General features: G+C 47.1%; 6 protein-coding genes across 6 annotated transcripts; 3 read left to right on the top strand and 3 right to left on the bottom strand.

Moving 5' to 3' along the window:
• Positions 1 to 2076: 2076 nt before the first annotated feature.
• PEX2_036230 (GTP-binding protein RBG1) lies at positions 2077 to 3596 on the bottom strand (the record flags this gene model as incomplete). The annotated part of the gene is made up of 9 exons (XM_016740898.1): positions 2077 to 2096; positions 2154 to 2274; positions 2324 to 2680; positions 2734 to 3071; positions 3119 to 3189; positions 3236 to 3272; positions 3322 to 3396; positions 3449 to 3512; positions 3576 to 3596. 9 exons carry the CDS (start codon positions 3594 to 3596, stop codon positions 2077 to 2079), a joined length of 1104 nt encoding a protein of 367 aa, XP_016601190.1.
• A 485-nt stretch (positions 3597 to 4081) lies between these two features.
• PEX2_036220 (putative cysteine dioxygenase Cdo1) lies at positions 4082 to 4871 on the top strand (the record flags this gene model as incomplete). The annotated part of the gene is made up of 4 exons (XM_016740897.1): positions 4082 to 4330; positions 4378 to 4449; positions 4497 to 4692; positions 4741 to 4871. The coding sequence occupies 4 exons, from the start codon at positions 4082 to 4084 to the stop codon at positions 4869 to 4871; spliced, it is 648 nt and encodes a 215-aa protein (XP_016601189.1).
• Positions 4872 to 5213: 342 nt separating this feature from the next.
• Positions 5214 to 7289, bottom strand: PEX2_036210 (phenylalanine--tRNA ligase subunit beta; the record flags this gene model as incomplete). The annotated part of the gene is made up of 7 exons (XM_016740896.1): positions 5214 to 5377; positions 5424 to 6726; positions 6781 to 6904; positions 6961 to 7037; positions 7083 to 7102; positions 7150 to 7190; positions 7237 to 7289. The coding sequence occupies 7 exons, from the start codon at positions 7287 to 7289 to the stop codon at positions 5214 to 5216; spliced, it is 1782 nt and encodes a 593-aa protein (XP_016601188.1).
• A 639-nt stretch (positions 7290 to 7928) lies between these two features.
• On the top strand, positions 7929 to 10165 carry PEX2_036200 (protein phosphatase 2A structural subunit TPD3; the record flags this gene model as incomplete). Its single annotated transcript, XM_016740895.1, has 9 exons — positions 7929 to 7991; positions 8042 to 8147; positions 8195 to 8346; positions 8393 to 8884; positions 8937 to 9051; positions 9106 to 9250; positions 9299 to 9399; positions 9449 to 9786; positions 9830 to 10165. 9 exons carry the CDS (start codon positions 7929 to 7931, stop codon positions 10163 to 10165), a joined length of 1848 nt encoding a protein of 615 aa, XP_016601187.1.
• A 466-nt stretch (positions 10166 to 10631) lies between these two features.
• On the top strand, positions 10632 to 11474 carry PEX2_036190 (ferric reductase-like transmembrane domain-containing protein; the record flags this gene model as incomplete). The annotated part of the gene is made up of 2 exons (XM_016740894.1): positions 10632 to 10884; positions 10933 to 11474. 2 exons carry the CDS (start codon positions 10632 to 10634, stop codon positions 11472 to 11474), a joined length of 795 nt encoding a protein of 264 aa, XP_016601186.1.
• A 1998-nt stretch (positions 11475 to 13472) lies between these two features.
• Positions 13473 to 14465, bottom strand: PEX2_036180 (Major facilitator superfamily domain, general substrate transporter; the record flags this gene model as incomplete). The annotated part of the gene is made up of 4 exons (XM_016740893.1): positions 13473 to 13628; positions 13710 to 13787; positions 13850 to 14228; positions 14293 to 14465. The coding sequence occupies 4 exons, from the start codon at positions 14463 to 14465 to the stop codon at positions 13473 to 13475; spliced, it is 786 nt and encodes a 261-aa protein (XP_016601185.1).
• Between the last annotated feature and the right edge of the window lie 263 nt (positions 14466 to 14728).

The raw sequence follows: 14728 nt of genomic DNA, 5'->3' as shown, positions 1-14728 counted from the left end.
GGGGGGGGGGGAAATGGCATAAATGAATATTACTCCCATTTTGGGTATGTTGTAAGTTGGAGTTATTCTGTATACCATACTAGTAGGAAACTAAAGGAAACAGAGTACATAGTAATAATGCTTCGCTACTCTGGGGAAGAGCATGGCTCATGCAATGCAATGCGACGGGGATGACCGATGGATCCTCCACGAGAGCAAAAATGTACAACGTACGTTATAGGGATGCGGGCGATCGGTGCCCTTACAGTCACCTGATGAGGAGGTTACCAAGTGCATACTAGTATACAAGAAATTAATATACAACATACCTCCATACACCGATCTTGCATCTGAGAACGGACCAGATCGTGAACAGCCCCCTTTCTCGTTTTCACTAAATCGGCGATTTGTGGATTCTCCACCTCACTAGAACTGCTCAATGTCTCCGCAGAGGTTCATGGGAACTACTCAGTAGCGTACCAGACTCAGTAGACTTATAAGAAAACTCTATCAAACAAAAGAATTGTTCTTAATAATACTACCTGGGTATGTATGGGGTATCGAATGGGAATTGATCAGATAAACGTTCGCAATTCGACCAATATCTCTCTCATTCACCGCTTGTTTTCTATATATCATTTGTGCCTTGCCTCACTTTTTGCTTTTTTCTGTTTGGTTGAAATTTTTTTTTTGTTAGTTTGCATATCAATCCTGTGCAGATCTGTACTTTTTTTTTTCTCTCAAATTTCGGAAAGTAGTTGCAGGACAGAAGCCAAGAGATTAGAAAGAGATTGGGAAAAACGTGCTAGTCAGTTGACAGATCCATTTTGATTGTCCCCCTATCATTCTCTAGGTAATAAATTGCCTTGGCCTATCGGAAGCTAGACTAACAATGCCGGGTTTAGTAAACATGTAATACTTACAGAGTACAACCCGAAGCTCTCATGGCTTTCGAATATACGTGACCCCGTTATGATCACCGTTGAGCTATTAGCAGTAGGTCAATGCGTTGAGTCGCGGCCCTTCTCTGCACCATAGTACAACTTATGGAGTATATGGAGGTATGCACACCATAATTACCTTTCCGGCCCTTCCGTCGAAGCTATCGAGTTCGTTTTTTTCCCCGAAGCTTTGAAGCTGACGGCTAGAAATACTGTGATCGGCATTAGCAAACTGAGAGGTCTAGACCGTTTGTGGCCTGACTCGTCAGCCTCGAAAGTAAAAAAAATTGGGGAAGAAAAAGCAACGCGAACAAAAAAATCAAGCCACGAGCGAAAATCTTATAAACATTAGAATTCCTGGCAAGGATGCTGTGCAGGACGGGAAGTAATGGCAAGGGGAACATGCCAATCGGAATATGATCGAAATAATTGTCCATGCAGGCGTCCTCGGATCTGTACATAGGGTCTACATAGGTAGTATGTACAGGGCGATAAGAAGTCGCATGATGCTGCGTCAATTTTCAAGTACTGAATGTAATACGAATTGACCGGGGAAGCTGATTGGTCTGATATGATAAATCTTTTATATTGAAAAGGTGGTGGCTTTTTCCAGGGTTGGAATTGTAGGTGCCCAAGTAAGTACAACATACGAGCGGGTCGTTTATAATGGCTTTTATTTCTAAGACAATACAAGAATGTCATAAAATATTTGAACTTTTGCGCTGATGGACAAATAACCTCATGAAAAAAAAGGGTAATCATAACAATATGGACTGGTCGGTTCAAGGGTCACAAACTACCGAAGGTGCCAAGAATATCAGAAAGACCCCATGGCTTTTTGCCTCGTGCGTGCCCCTGGGCCTGTGTAACCCCTGAAGCCTAACTCGAGTTCATCGAATCAAGTCAAGCTATACCTTGAGATGCACCAAAAATCAGCGCTGTGCTGATTTGGATGTCAAAAGGTAGAAGACTTCCCCTCTAATGATGTTGCCGTGAACGAGTCTATCCACGCTCGGATCCGGTGGCGTCTTATGGATGTCCCAGAAACCGCCTGTCAGATCGCGAAGGCGCAAAGACAGGCTGGCACAGACCACCCCAGCGCTTGGATCATCTCGCCGCTTCGGGCTATGAGGGTCAAGGAGTTGGCATTAATCCTTTACCGCTTGACGATCGACACTGTAGCTGGTCAGCTTTGAAATTCATGTTTCGTTTTTCTTCTTTTGGTAGAATTACCGATATCTTCATCGCCAAGCTCGTGCGAAAGACCGACTCGCTGCGGCTGGTGCTTCACTGAGCGACCATACACAATGGCGTGCTTGAAATCGTCCTTGATTGTGCGGTGAATAGCGTCACACTGTTTTGTTAGTATAATTAATTCTTAGAAAGACGAGAACGATACTTACGAAATTTTCGACTGTGCATGCGTAGGAACGCAGCACGACAGGTGCTGAATAGTCAGGCGCTCTGCCCTTGGGTTTCGTGTAGATTCTGCGCAGCTTGAGCTTCTCCCACATCATCTCCATCAGCTCGTCGACGTTCCATCCATGCTCCGAGCTAATCGGACAGGCGTCTGGAATCCGGTACAGCAAATCCAATTCCTGGATGGAAATAGCATCGATCTTGTTCAGCGCATAAATGACGGGGATGTAGCTGCGGCTCTTGGCTTCCAGAACATCAATCAGGTCGTCAATGGTGGCATCGCATCGGATGGAGATATCAGCGGATGAAATCTTATACTCGCCCATTACAGCTTTGATTTCCTGGGATCTGTTAGTGCTTACTCATCAAATAATATGTGAGAAATTCATCTTACATCGTTGTCGATATGAGTCAATGGCTGAGTGCTCGTGATGGCGATACCACCCTTATCCTTCTTCTTGAAAACGATATTAGGAGGTTTCTTATTGATGCGAATGCCAAAGCCTTCCAATTCGTTCTCGATGACTCGCTTGTCAACCAATGGCTTGTTCACGTCAAGGACGATGAAAATGAGGTTGCAAGTTTTGGCCACCGCAATAACCTGTCGACCACGACCCTTGCCGTCTTTGGCACCTTCGATAATACCTGGAAGATCGAGAATCTGAATCTTGGCGCCATTGTACAAAACTTGACCGGGGACAGTTGTGAGGGTTGTGAACTCGTAGGCCGCGGCTAGAGGGTATTAGAGAGATCGTTTGTCAAGGAGGTCTTAAACGAACCTTCTGAATGTTGGCCAGTCAATTTATTCATCAGTGTACTCTTGCCGACAGATGGGAAACCAATGAAGCCACTGCACTTGTAAGCGTATGCGATCGCAATCTTCTCGGGTAACTTACACACTGGCCACACCAGTACGCGCAACATCGAAGCCAGCTAATCTCAAGTTAGCACCTAGCAGAGTGTTCAGGTCTGGAATACTCACATCCACCACCACCACCGCCTCCAGTCGGGGTCAGAAGTTCACGCTTGAGCTTAGCAAGCTTCGCCTTCAATTGTCCTGCATGTTGTCAGAAGACGTCATCGATAAAAAGTCGTTGGTGTGCGCGTACCCAAGTGATACGAGGTGTTCTTGTTTTTTTGAGTCCGAGCCATCTCGGACTCGATCTCCTTGATCTGTACGAAAGCATTGTTAGTAATTTGTTCGGTGTTATGCTCAAAAATCTTGATCGCACTCACCTTTTCAATAGTGGTCGACATTTTGGCGATTTGACCCAGCAATCAAAAAATCAATAGAAAGAACAAATGAGAGTCCCTGGTAACACGGGACTTAATGTATGTCCCTTGCTAAGAACCAGCGAGTCGAGCGACAACTTTTGAAGGAGAAATGGACTTGCGGCGACAATCTTTGAATTGTGGTACCGCAGTTTTTAGTCAGGGCGGGGTGTGCGCCTAAGGCGACGAGGGCAATTATGTCATTTCCGGCCTGAGGCATCTCTTATTATCGCTATCAGAGTCAAATTGCGACAAATTGGGCAACTGCATACATGTGAACATTGAATTACTCTACTTAGTCTCGAAGTTCATAATGGAAGTACATACCTTATGAGAACTCTTATCCTAGTACATATTTCCGTTGTGGTGGATACACTTTCGATTTCGTCATTCGGCCGACTTCCGATACCGCTTCCTCGTTACATACCTAGACTTTATCCTAAACGCGTCCAGCGCGACGCTCATTCATCATGCCATTCCTCAATGGGTTCGAATCTATCACTGAGAAACCTGTCTTTGAGAAGCTCGTGGAGGACCTTAGTTCTGCGCTAGGTCCAAGCTCGGGTCTAGATTCTAGCGATGTTGATCCCATGGAGATACAACTGTTGATGGAGAAATACGTCTCGAATTCGGATGAGTGGGGTTCATATGCGTTGGGCGACGCGAGTAGGACATACACAAGGAATCTGATTGACGAAGGAAACGGAAAGAGTAATTTGGTATGAAAATCGTCACCCCTCGACGATTGCTTGACTGACTCGTTCAGTTGATTCTTGTATGGAGCCCTGGGAAAGGGAGTACAATTCATGACCATGCCAACGCACACTGCGTGATGAAGGTACGTCCTCTTTGATTCGGTAATAGATGAAAGCTAATTTGGAATAGGTCCTAAAAGGCAAACTGCAAGAAGATCTATACACATGGCCCGACCAACAGCAGGTCGAGAACGGCCAAAGTTCACCACTACAGCTCACCAAGCAGACAAGATATGGTGAAAACCAGGTTACCTACATGTCTGACAAGCTTGGTCTGCATCGGATATCCAATCCAGACCAGGACAACTTTGCTATCTCACTCCATCGTATGTTATCCTTCGTGGAAATTAACGGAGCCAAGGCTAATTGGTCAGTTTACACACCACCCAACGCCGCAATCCATGGGTTTGGCATTTACGATGAACAAACTGGCAAGGCCAGGCACATCAAGCAGACCAATTATTATTCGTTCCGCGGTCAGCGGCTCGATGATGGACAGAATTAGTCTTATCGATACCCTTGATCATTAGTGCTACATTGTGGGGTGTGTGTTCTTCACCTTATCCGTTACCTACCTCTACCAGAGCTACAACCGCAACTAAGGCTTGGACACTCTCTTGAGGTACCTTGAACTGTTCCCCCTAGGTACCCCCTTTTGTACTTTATGTTCAATTACATATTATTTCCGCTCGACTTGTACTCTAGATTGAAAGGCGGTAATTGGCAACGGCAAGCTCCTTTCCGACATATCATTTACTGGGATCTTCTTGGATTTATGTGCTTTTTTTTTGCTTTTGGTCATAACTCTAATCAGAAGAACAGCCACTCATCTGTAGGCCTGCTTGCTCTACATGAAAGCCTCGACATTCAGCTCCAAAGTACTGACTGGGTACTTCAACTCGTACTTCTCGAGCACAGTAGGGTGCAGAATACCAAAGGAGCCAATGACTTGGTCCTTGCCGCCAATAATGACGTGGATGGAAGCAGCGTGGCCGGGGAAGTAGGTGGGATCTATATTGTTAGCAAGTATTTTAGTCGGGTTCGGGGGAGTACACACCGTCTAGTTCCTTGATATAGTACGAGTCGCCCGTGGGAGTCTCGCCCTCGGCGAGGAAGTTGGTCTTGAGCATGGCCATGATACGATCAAGAAGACCGTGAACAACCTCAAATCCACTAGTCTTACCGTAAAAGGCAGCAGCAAAGTGTCTCTCGTTGCGGCTCTTGCGCTCCAGAGACAGATCCTTGAAGGCAACATCGCTGACCTCGAAGATCTTCATGGGAACAGAGTGGTGCTTGTTCTCACGGATGGTCTTGAGCAAACCTGGGAGCAAGCTAGTACGGACAACCTGGAACTCAAGGGTCTTGGGGTTGGCCAGCTTGACTGCGGTATTTCCGTCATCCTTGCGGTTCAACCAGCCAAAGTTCTCATCATGCGAGCACAGAATCAACGGCAGTACCTCTGACCAACCGGCCATGGCGGTCTCCACACGAACAATGTCGGAAAGCTTGTTGATGGGGAGAGGTTGAGCGACTGTACCGGAGATGTCGGGGAATGCACGGGGCAGTGAGTTGAAGCCGTAGGCAATGGCCACATCCTCCATGATATCACACTGGTGGAGAACATCGGCACGGGTTGGGGGAATTTCCACATTGATGATGTCTGGAGAAGTGGTCGAAGGCTTCGCGCGGAAGGCCATCTTTGTAAGAAGAGTACAGATCTCAGCGGGGCTGAGGCTCAAGCCACAGCACTGGTTAATGTACGAGACTTCAGCCTGGGCAGTGCGGGGAGCGATGTCGGGGGTGACGCGAGTCTCCTTGTTGTGCTCAGACACAATCTGGACAGGCTCAATGGTGAATGGCTCCAAGGTGTATTGGGAGAACATGGTGACCATCATCTTGTTCACAATATCCAGCTTTGTCTTATCGAGGGCTGTGATCTCAATCAAGACATTGGTAGTGTTCAGGCTGATCTTTGAGTGATCACCGTTGATAATGGGAGGCAGAGAGCAAACAGTCCGGTTGGAGTCGTAGATGACTGGGTAGACCGGAGAGTCGCGGATGATGTGCAGGTACTTGCCCAACTGTTGGTGCTTCTCGTAGAAGTTCATCAATTCCTCGCCATCCATCTCCTGGGTCTGGTTCAATGGAGTGAACTTAATGTCCTTGGGAGGAAGAGCCTCATAGGTGAAGGGACCCTTCACAGTGTCCAAATCGTGGGTACCGATTGATACTAGAGTTCGTTGGCGGGCCAAGTTCTGGTGGAGCTTGTCTTGGAGAGCAATGAAGGATGCATAACGAGCCGGGTCGAACTTGATATTCCGTAGAATAGCACCAGCCACGTAGGGTCTGATTTTCGTGGTCTATTTTGGTTAGCGAAGCCCCTCCACCTGAGCAACAGGTATTGAAGTACTGACATCTTCCTTGACAATAATCCGCTCCATCTGTGCTGGCTGAGTCAACTTGTACTCGGGCAGAGGGTTCCGGCCCAGGAAGATGTTCAACATGAGCGCAATGCCCTCGAAGCACAGCAAGTCATATCTAATCTATTCTTAGTCTGGGTTCTTCCATCTCTTGTGTTCAAATGTTACGCGTACCGGTTGGCGGGGATCTCGATCTTGAGTTGCGGAGGTTCTTGCTTTCCATCGACGATAGGGCGATCCGAGTTTGTAGTCTGAAACGATCAGCATTGGTTATGATGGGGTTTCGGAGGATGTACATCTTCGTCAAGCTCAATTCCTATTCAAAGTCAGTCATGCCCCGCAAGGATTTCCCAACCAACTCACCAAATTCGAAGCACAGCTCATCAAACTCCTCCGTCGTATATCTATAACAAGGTCAGTATAGTTCAATGACAATATCCAAAGACGTACTCTCGGCCCAGCTCTTGGAAAAGAGCGGCCTTGTCGACCGAGATGGTGGGCATGGTGGGGGTTGCGAATTCTGGTATCAATCAGCGAAATGTCGGTAAACCAGAGCGAAACCCAAGTAGGCGACTCCAACAGAATATAGAGAAATTCCGTACAGGAATTCAGGAAATAGCCCTGGAGTGATCGGTGCACAAAGTCTTGGATGACTCTTGCGCTGGTGGAAATTCTGCCCGCAAGCCACCACCGCCACAGATCCCCCCTCTTTTGTGACGATGGTATTAGTATGGTAATTCCCCTCCATATTCAAAAGTTTATGCGCACACCGCCAGTATGTAATTTACACCAGTAAACACTCAAAGCTCGATTGCCCTGCTCCGGTTACTGCATCATCGAAGGGGGCTTTTTTCTTTTCTCTTTACGAACTTGTATCAAATCTATTAATTTGCTGTTGATCGAGGTACTCTTCAATTGTCGAGGTATGCTTCTGCTGAAGGTGTTCATGCGGCCCAAAACCCCACCCTCAACTCTACCACCATCCATCCCCTTACCATCTCGCGAAGTCGGAACTAATCCTTATCAGCCATCACATTGTTTCCTACACCTCCTCTGCCGAATCGCTGCCAGGTCCAACGCCGCCCTCTTCCCTTTCAGGACCGTGACTCGTCGCGTCTCCTTAATACATATCCAAATTCACAATGGAGGGCCAGAACGAGAACGATGAGCTCTACCCCATCGCCGTGCTCATTGACGAGTTGAAAGTAGGTCTCCCTCCGGCCATGCAGACAATATCGAGCTCACATTTCTTTAGCACGATGATGTCCTTCTCAGACTCAATGCCATTCACCGTCTATCCACGATCGCGCTTGCACTTGGGCCCGACCGAACCCGGGAGGAGCTGATCCCATTTCTTGATGGTATGTCCAGCCTTCAATCGCCTAGCACCCCCGTCTAACAGTGATAGATTCCGTCGAGGACGAGGACGAAGTTTTGACTGCGCTGAGTGAAGAGCTGGGCAATTTCACAGAATATGTTGGGGGTCCCGAACATGGGCACGTGTTGCTCTCCCCGCTGGAGAATTTGGCGGCTATCGAGGAGCCGCTGGTGCGGGAGAAGGTACCACACCAGCTGGAAGTTTCTGAGGAGTATGCTGACGTTTCAGGCCGTTGAATCTCTCAACAAGGTATGCGAGCAGCTCTCAGAGAGCCAAGTTGAGGAGTATTTTGTCCCGCTAGTCCTCCGCTTGTCAAAGGCAGACTGGTTCACCTCGAAGGTCTCTGCGACTGGTCTTTACTCCACACCATACAAGAAGGCTACTCCAGCGTTGCAACAGAGCCTCCGACAGCATTTCGGATCTTTGGTACACGATGAAACCCCGATGGTGCGGCGACAGGCGGCCAACAATCTGGCCAAGTTTGTCAAAGAAATGCAAAGCCAGGTCGTCATCGATGAAATAATTCCCCTTTTCCAATACTTGGCGAGCGATGATCAGGACAGCGTCCGTCTGCTTACAGTTGACATTCTTATTGCGATTGCAGAGGAAATTCCCAAAGAACAGCAACCTAGCCACGGCGTTTTGTTGACATCGCTGCGGAATCTGTTTGAGGACAAGAGCTGGAGGGTCCGATACATGGTTGCCGATCGATATGAAAAGGTACATTGCCTTTCCCAAATTTCAGACTATTGGCCGAAACTAATGTATGCAGATTGCCAAAGCTGTCCACGAAGAGGTTGTCACCCGTGACATGGTGCCTGCCTTTGTCAAGCTCCTCAAAGATACGGAGGCTGAGGTTCGCACCGCAATTGCTGGCCAAATTCCTGGTATGATAGCCCAATGATGTAGGTATAGTTGATACCGGACTAACACATTTGCAGGCTTCTGCCATCTGATCGATCGCGACACTCTCCTCAATGAGATCATGACCAGCGTTGAAGACCTTGTCTCTGATCCTTCTCAGCACGTCCGGGCTTCCCTCGGTACTCAGATCAGCGGGCTCGCACCTATCCTGGGCAAGGAGGAGTAAGTTACCTGCCTATCTGCTGGCAATAACTTGTACTGATCGTCCAGGACTATTGCCCACCTACTCCCTATGTTCCTCCAGATGCTTAAGGACGAATTCCCCGACGTCCGACTGCACATCATCTCGAAGCTCGAGCAAGTCAACAAAGGTAAACGCTCCTTAATCCCTTTTAATTTATCTATTCTAACCCGTTATAGTCATTGGTATCCAGCTTCTCTCCCAGTCTCTCCTTCCCGCCATTGTTCAACTGGCCGAGGATAAGCAATGGCGTGTTCGCCTTGCTATCATTGAATACATCCCCCTCCTTGCCAGTCAACTTGGAGTCGAGTTCTTTGACGAGCAGCTGAGCGATCTTTGCATGGGCTGGCTCGGAGACACTGTCTTCTCTATCCGAGAGGCCGCCACTGAGAATTTGAAGAAACTGACAGAGGTATTCGGCGTGGAGTGGTCAAAAGCTTCTATCATTCCCAAGGTGATGGCCATGGGTCAACACCCTAACTACCTTTACCGCATGACAACGTGCTTTGCCGTCTCTGTAAGTTTCCTCTCTCACTGCATTGATCAATGCTAATTATCAGACTCTCACTCCCGTTGCCAACCTCGAAATTATTGAGAACTCTCTCCTCCCTATCCTGGAACGCCTAGTTACGGATGAAATTCCCAACATCCGTTTCAATGTGGCCAAGTCCTACGCCGTTCTCATCGCCACACTGCGTCGCCTGCCGGCCGATAAGACCTTGGTCGAGGTGGAGAAGTCCGAAGAGGCTATCGCGCCATCACCCAAGAGCCTGGAGTTGATTCAGTCAAGGGTTGTGCCCAGCCTGGAGAAATTGCAGGAGGATGACGATGTGGATGTCCGATACTTCGCTACGACTGCTGGTGGTAATCAGGATGAGATGCAGACCTCTCCTTAAAGTTTACACTTGTTCGGCCAATACCCAACAAGGCATCCTGTGAGGTTAGAGAATAGCCAAGCGTCCTTTTCTTTCAGGCGTTTTTAATGTAGAGGTTTTACATAACGTTTAGCCAGGGTAGGTAGTCAAAATCAAATGCGCAACTGATGACCTTCGGTGCATGTAAACCCACATAATGTATCTAAGATATAGTACCTGCGTATCAGACCGTAAAAAGAATGGCTAAACCTCGAGGTAATTGCGATCCATTCAATTTGTCAGCAAATAGTGGCCACGGGGCACCCGGGGCCCCGGGGCATCCAGGCACATCCATGATTGGACTCTTCCTTTTCCATAGCATATCATATAAATTTGGGATACCACCATTGACATTCTGAACATGCTTTTTTGAACGCTGCATATCGCAGGCATGTCAGTTGACTTGTGATTCTATAGAAACCCTTGTTGATATTATTCTTAAGTCACCATGTCGTGGCCGTACCAATTCATCTTTCCCTCCGAAAATGACCAGCTGCGTCGCATGGAGCTACTTGATCTTCGAGGATATTATGCACAATGGTCAATTATTGTGGTCATTGTCTCCATCCGAATTTCTCGCTTTGCTACGAGATCGACCGCTAAGTGGGATGGCCCAGTTTCTGGAAAGACCCGACAGTATCTTGTCTGCGGACTGTGGCTACTATGGCTTGTAGGCCTTTCGATATGGAACAGTGGCGATGGTATGTCTTCGTCTCTTAGTCGATTTGAGGAATGAGCTAACATGCTAGACTACCTCCATTTGACCAAAGCCTTCGGCCGAGTTGGCCTGTCCCAACTGCCACTGCAAGTTCTGATGTCTCCGGCGTACATCTCTCGCCCTGCAGCCTCATCTATATTGTCTCTTTTAACCGGAATACCTCAGCCAGTGTTGACGCCATACCACCGTCTCTTTGGTCGGGTGGTTGTCTCTCTTCTGCTGGCTCACGCCGCGCTGTATACGCTGTTCTTCGTGCAATTTAGCCATCCTGAATATGGGTTATTGATTTTTAAGCGAGTTCAAGACTTGGACGTCCAATTTGGCCTAGCCGCGATCTCTTTAGCGGTGCTACTCGTTCTCTTCGTACGACCTACCTCCCAGAAGGGAGTCCAGACTTGGCTTATGCAGGGAACCTTTCAAGAACGCAGGAAAATGTTCTACTTTGGTCATGTGTCTTTAGTGGCATTGTTGTGTGTTGCGGCTTACTCCCATGTTAAGCAAGCACAGAAGTACATGCTGCAGACTTTAGCAGCTTCTGTCCTTAATTGGGTGTGCTGTTGGGCATTCTGTTAGTGTGTGCTGGGGAAATATAACATACTCGATCGTTCTTCAAGAAAGGGAGATGCCTTGATCAGCATCTTAATAGTATTGAACTCTAGGAATGTCATATATACATCTCTCAAAAGTGAGTAACTAGAGATATCACGGACTATGGACCATGTTATTCTACATATCTACGTAGTTTAAAAGAACTGTGTGCTATTTTGATATATATATAAGAGTGATCAGATTTGCTACTTCAAGGCTTTGAAATATCTTTCTACTAAATGATAGTTGAACGATGTTCTTAGTAGTTATTTCGTAGCAAAATTTAGATCAATGTACGGAGTACGGAGTAGTTTAAGCACTTGTGACAGGTATATGAATGAATAGATTATGGCGTACTTGCCCTGCAGCCGGGCAACGCCATATACTAGTAGATTGGGCCCCTTCAAGAATTGGGGGCTAAAAAAACAAAAAGTGGTCATTCTATAATATTTTTGATAGGTTTTGTCTTTTAAAATCTCATAGTAGTACATAATACGTAGTTTGTAATCTGTAGAAATTGGCGTATTTCTTTGAAATGAAATAATTTATTTATAGCTCTCTCCCAAGTACATGTGCGTGGGACTCACCCTCATACGGACACCACCTTATCTAAGAAGCTAACCTTGGAAGTATTCAGTAGAGCCCTCTGGGGTCTGTGCGCCCCTCGCCTCATAAAGCCCATCTTGTAGCCCCAAAACTACCAATGTTTCTCTATTCGGGTTCTCGGCGCGCCATCCCATACGTAGCGTACTACATGCAACTTCCCACTACACTAGGTAAATACAGACACTAGCACATAGTGGACCTTTTCTACCTCTACTTCCCTTCAAAAATCTTCAGCCTCAGTCTCATCCCTCTGCAATATCAAGTTTATACGGCACGGGCCGACAGCATAGCAGCTGCCTCTAATTATTTACTCTTATATTCGTTCCTCAATCGCCTCTAGCAAACATACTCTAGATATCACTATAGGAGGAAATCTTCACCAGCTTGCTATATGGTGGAGATTCTCTACAACATAGATAATAGTGCACGGTTTCACGGAAGCTCTACTTGACCAGATCTTCCATAGCCTTCGAACATCGCGCTGACCAATTGGGCATCATCGTCAAACATTCCTCCTCGCGATTTGACCATAAACCGAAACTCCGATGCTATAGTCATTTTTTAGGACGGAAGCATCCTGAACTTTGGAAGCTTTGTACATATAAGGCGAACGGGAAATTTCTTCACTCTAAATTGAATGCTGCCAAGATGATAGCCTCAGAACCGCCTGGCCTCACATTGGTCTCAGTATCTGAAGCTCTTTCCTTCTTCCTTCCTCTTTCTTCCATATCCCACTGTTGTTTTCTTCTCTTGAAGGGGTGGAGAGTCGGAAGGTCGGATGGTCGGAGGATCGGGGGATCAAGGATTTGGAATCCCCACCCAAAGTGGACCAGCGTATATATCAAAGGGTCAATGGAGCCATAGTGCAGATGCTTGGATGGTTAATACATACAAGTCCCTTCCAAGGCAGTTTTCGTGTGGAACTTTAGGGCTATACTCTAAGCTCCACTGCCAAGTGCAGGGCCCGTAACATCTCCAATACGTACTAGTGTGACATGGTATTGTTATGGGACTGTACCGTAAGATCTCAGTGTTTAGCCTCCATAGGGTGCTTGTATATATGTAGCCTACTCATGAGCGCCTATCCAAAGACTTTTTTTGCTGTGTCTTATCAGATTCGGATTTTATCCCCTGGGGACCTGATGTACTGTACATAGACACCCAATCTCCCCATCATATACCTCCTTTAAAGTTTATCACTGAGAATGGCGAACAGCACAAGACCGACGATCATGCCTAGTCCGAGGCCTAGATAGGCCAGACCGGCAACTCCGATATCGAAGTGGTATTGTGACTCGAAGAGGGACGGGAATAACACCGAACAGCGTGCCGCTATAAAGAGAGATGAACAGTACAATGGGCGAGAATATCAACATCTTAGCAGGTCTTATGATAGTGCGACGGAGCATTCTTCCCGAGTTCTCTCCGTCCAGAGGGGCCGCTGCTGCGGTCAAATTTTCGAGCACTTTCGCTGCCTTTCGCTGCAGCAGAACCTTCGCGTTCGTTTCTCACAGAAAGATTGGAGAGATGATACTGAAGACGCCGCATTGCAAGTCGTGCGTCAGATCAAATCCGACTATTTTATTTGATCATATGCTCATTCCATAGTCTTACCATGATCAAGATGATTCGGAACGTCCATCGCCAGCCAATCGTCTCCGCCACGAAGCCACCAATAACTGGCCTAATGACCTGAGCTTGTAAGTTAGATCTGATTACCCATTGATTTTTCGGTAATATATGCGCAGACGTACCGGTCCTAACAGGGGTCCCACGGCAAATGGGGCCATGGCCTTTCCCTTCTCCTCCGGCGAAGTTACATCTGCAACTGTTCCTCGGCCAATACTCATGGGTTCCGATGCTGCACAACCACAGATGAATCGAAAGACGAGGAACATGGATACATTCGTGCTAAAGGCGCAACCAGCGGTGAATGCGAAGTAGAAAGGATTGCAAATGTGGTATATAATCAGACGACCGTACAGTTCCGATAAAGGTGCTAAGATTAAAGGGCCCACTGCAAATCCTAAGACGTAGATGCTGACTGCCATGGCTTCGATGGCTGAGCTAGTGATGTGGTATTCAGATATCAATTGCTCTGCACCGGGAGCAAACATCGTGGCTGCTAGATTTCTGCTGGATATTAGAGCTCAACGCGATAAACCAATTCCCAGAGTTATTAGAAATGAATCCATACACATAGAGCGTAAAGACGCTCACGAAAATGACGTGCATGTTCTTCTTCGTCTGGGACCAGTTGAGCGGATTGGCGGGGTCGTCAGGACCATCCCAGTCAACCGCATCGTGCTTTTCGAATTGGCTTGACTTATCTAAGTCCAGACTTTCAGATTGTCTTTCTGTGGTACTCATCACGAGAACCTGCTTCGGTATTAAGGGTGAATGTGATTTCTCAGTTGAGGAGGATAAACAAAATGAAGGAACAAGAGTCGGTTCAACAGGAGTGAGGAAATATGTTGGCCATAATTAAGGATAGAGGAGAAGATAAATCTCAGCGAAATGAAATTGAAGTTCTACAAGTGAGGTCCCCCATCTTCCAGGTGAAGTTAGTCTGTCTTTTTACATGTTAAAATCAAAGCGGACCGTCCGAGTAAGGGATGTTTAGGGGGTACCAC

The sequence above is a fragment of the Penicillium expansum genome, assembly GCF_000769745.1.
Source record: "Penicillium expansum strain MD-8 chromosome Unknown contig108, whole genome shotgun sequence".
Lineage (NCBI taxonomy): Eukaryota > Fungi > Ascomycota > Eurotiomycetes > Eurotiales > Aspergillaceae > Penicillium > Penicillium expansum.
This window is presented reverse-complemented; position numbering and strand designations above follow the sequence as displayed.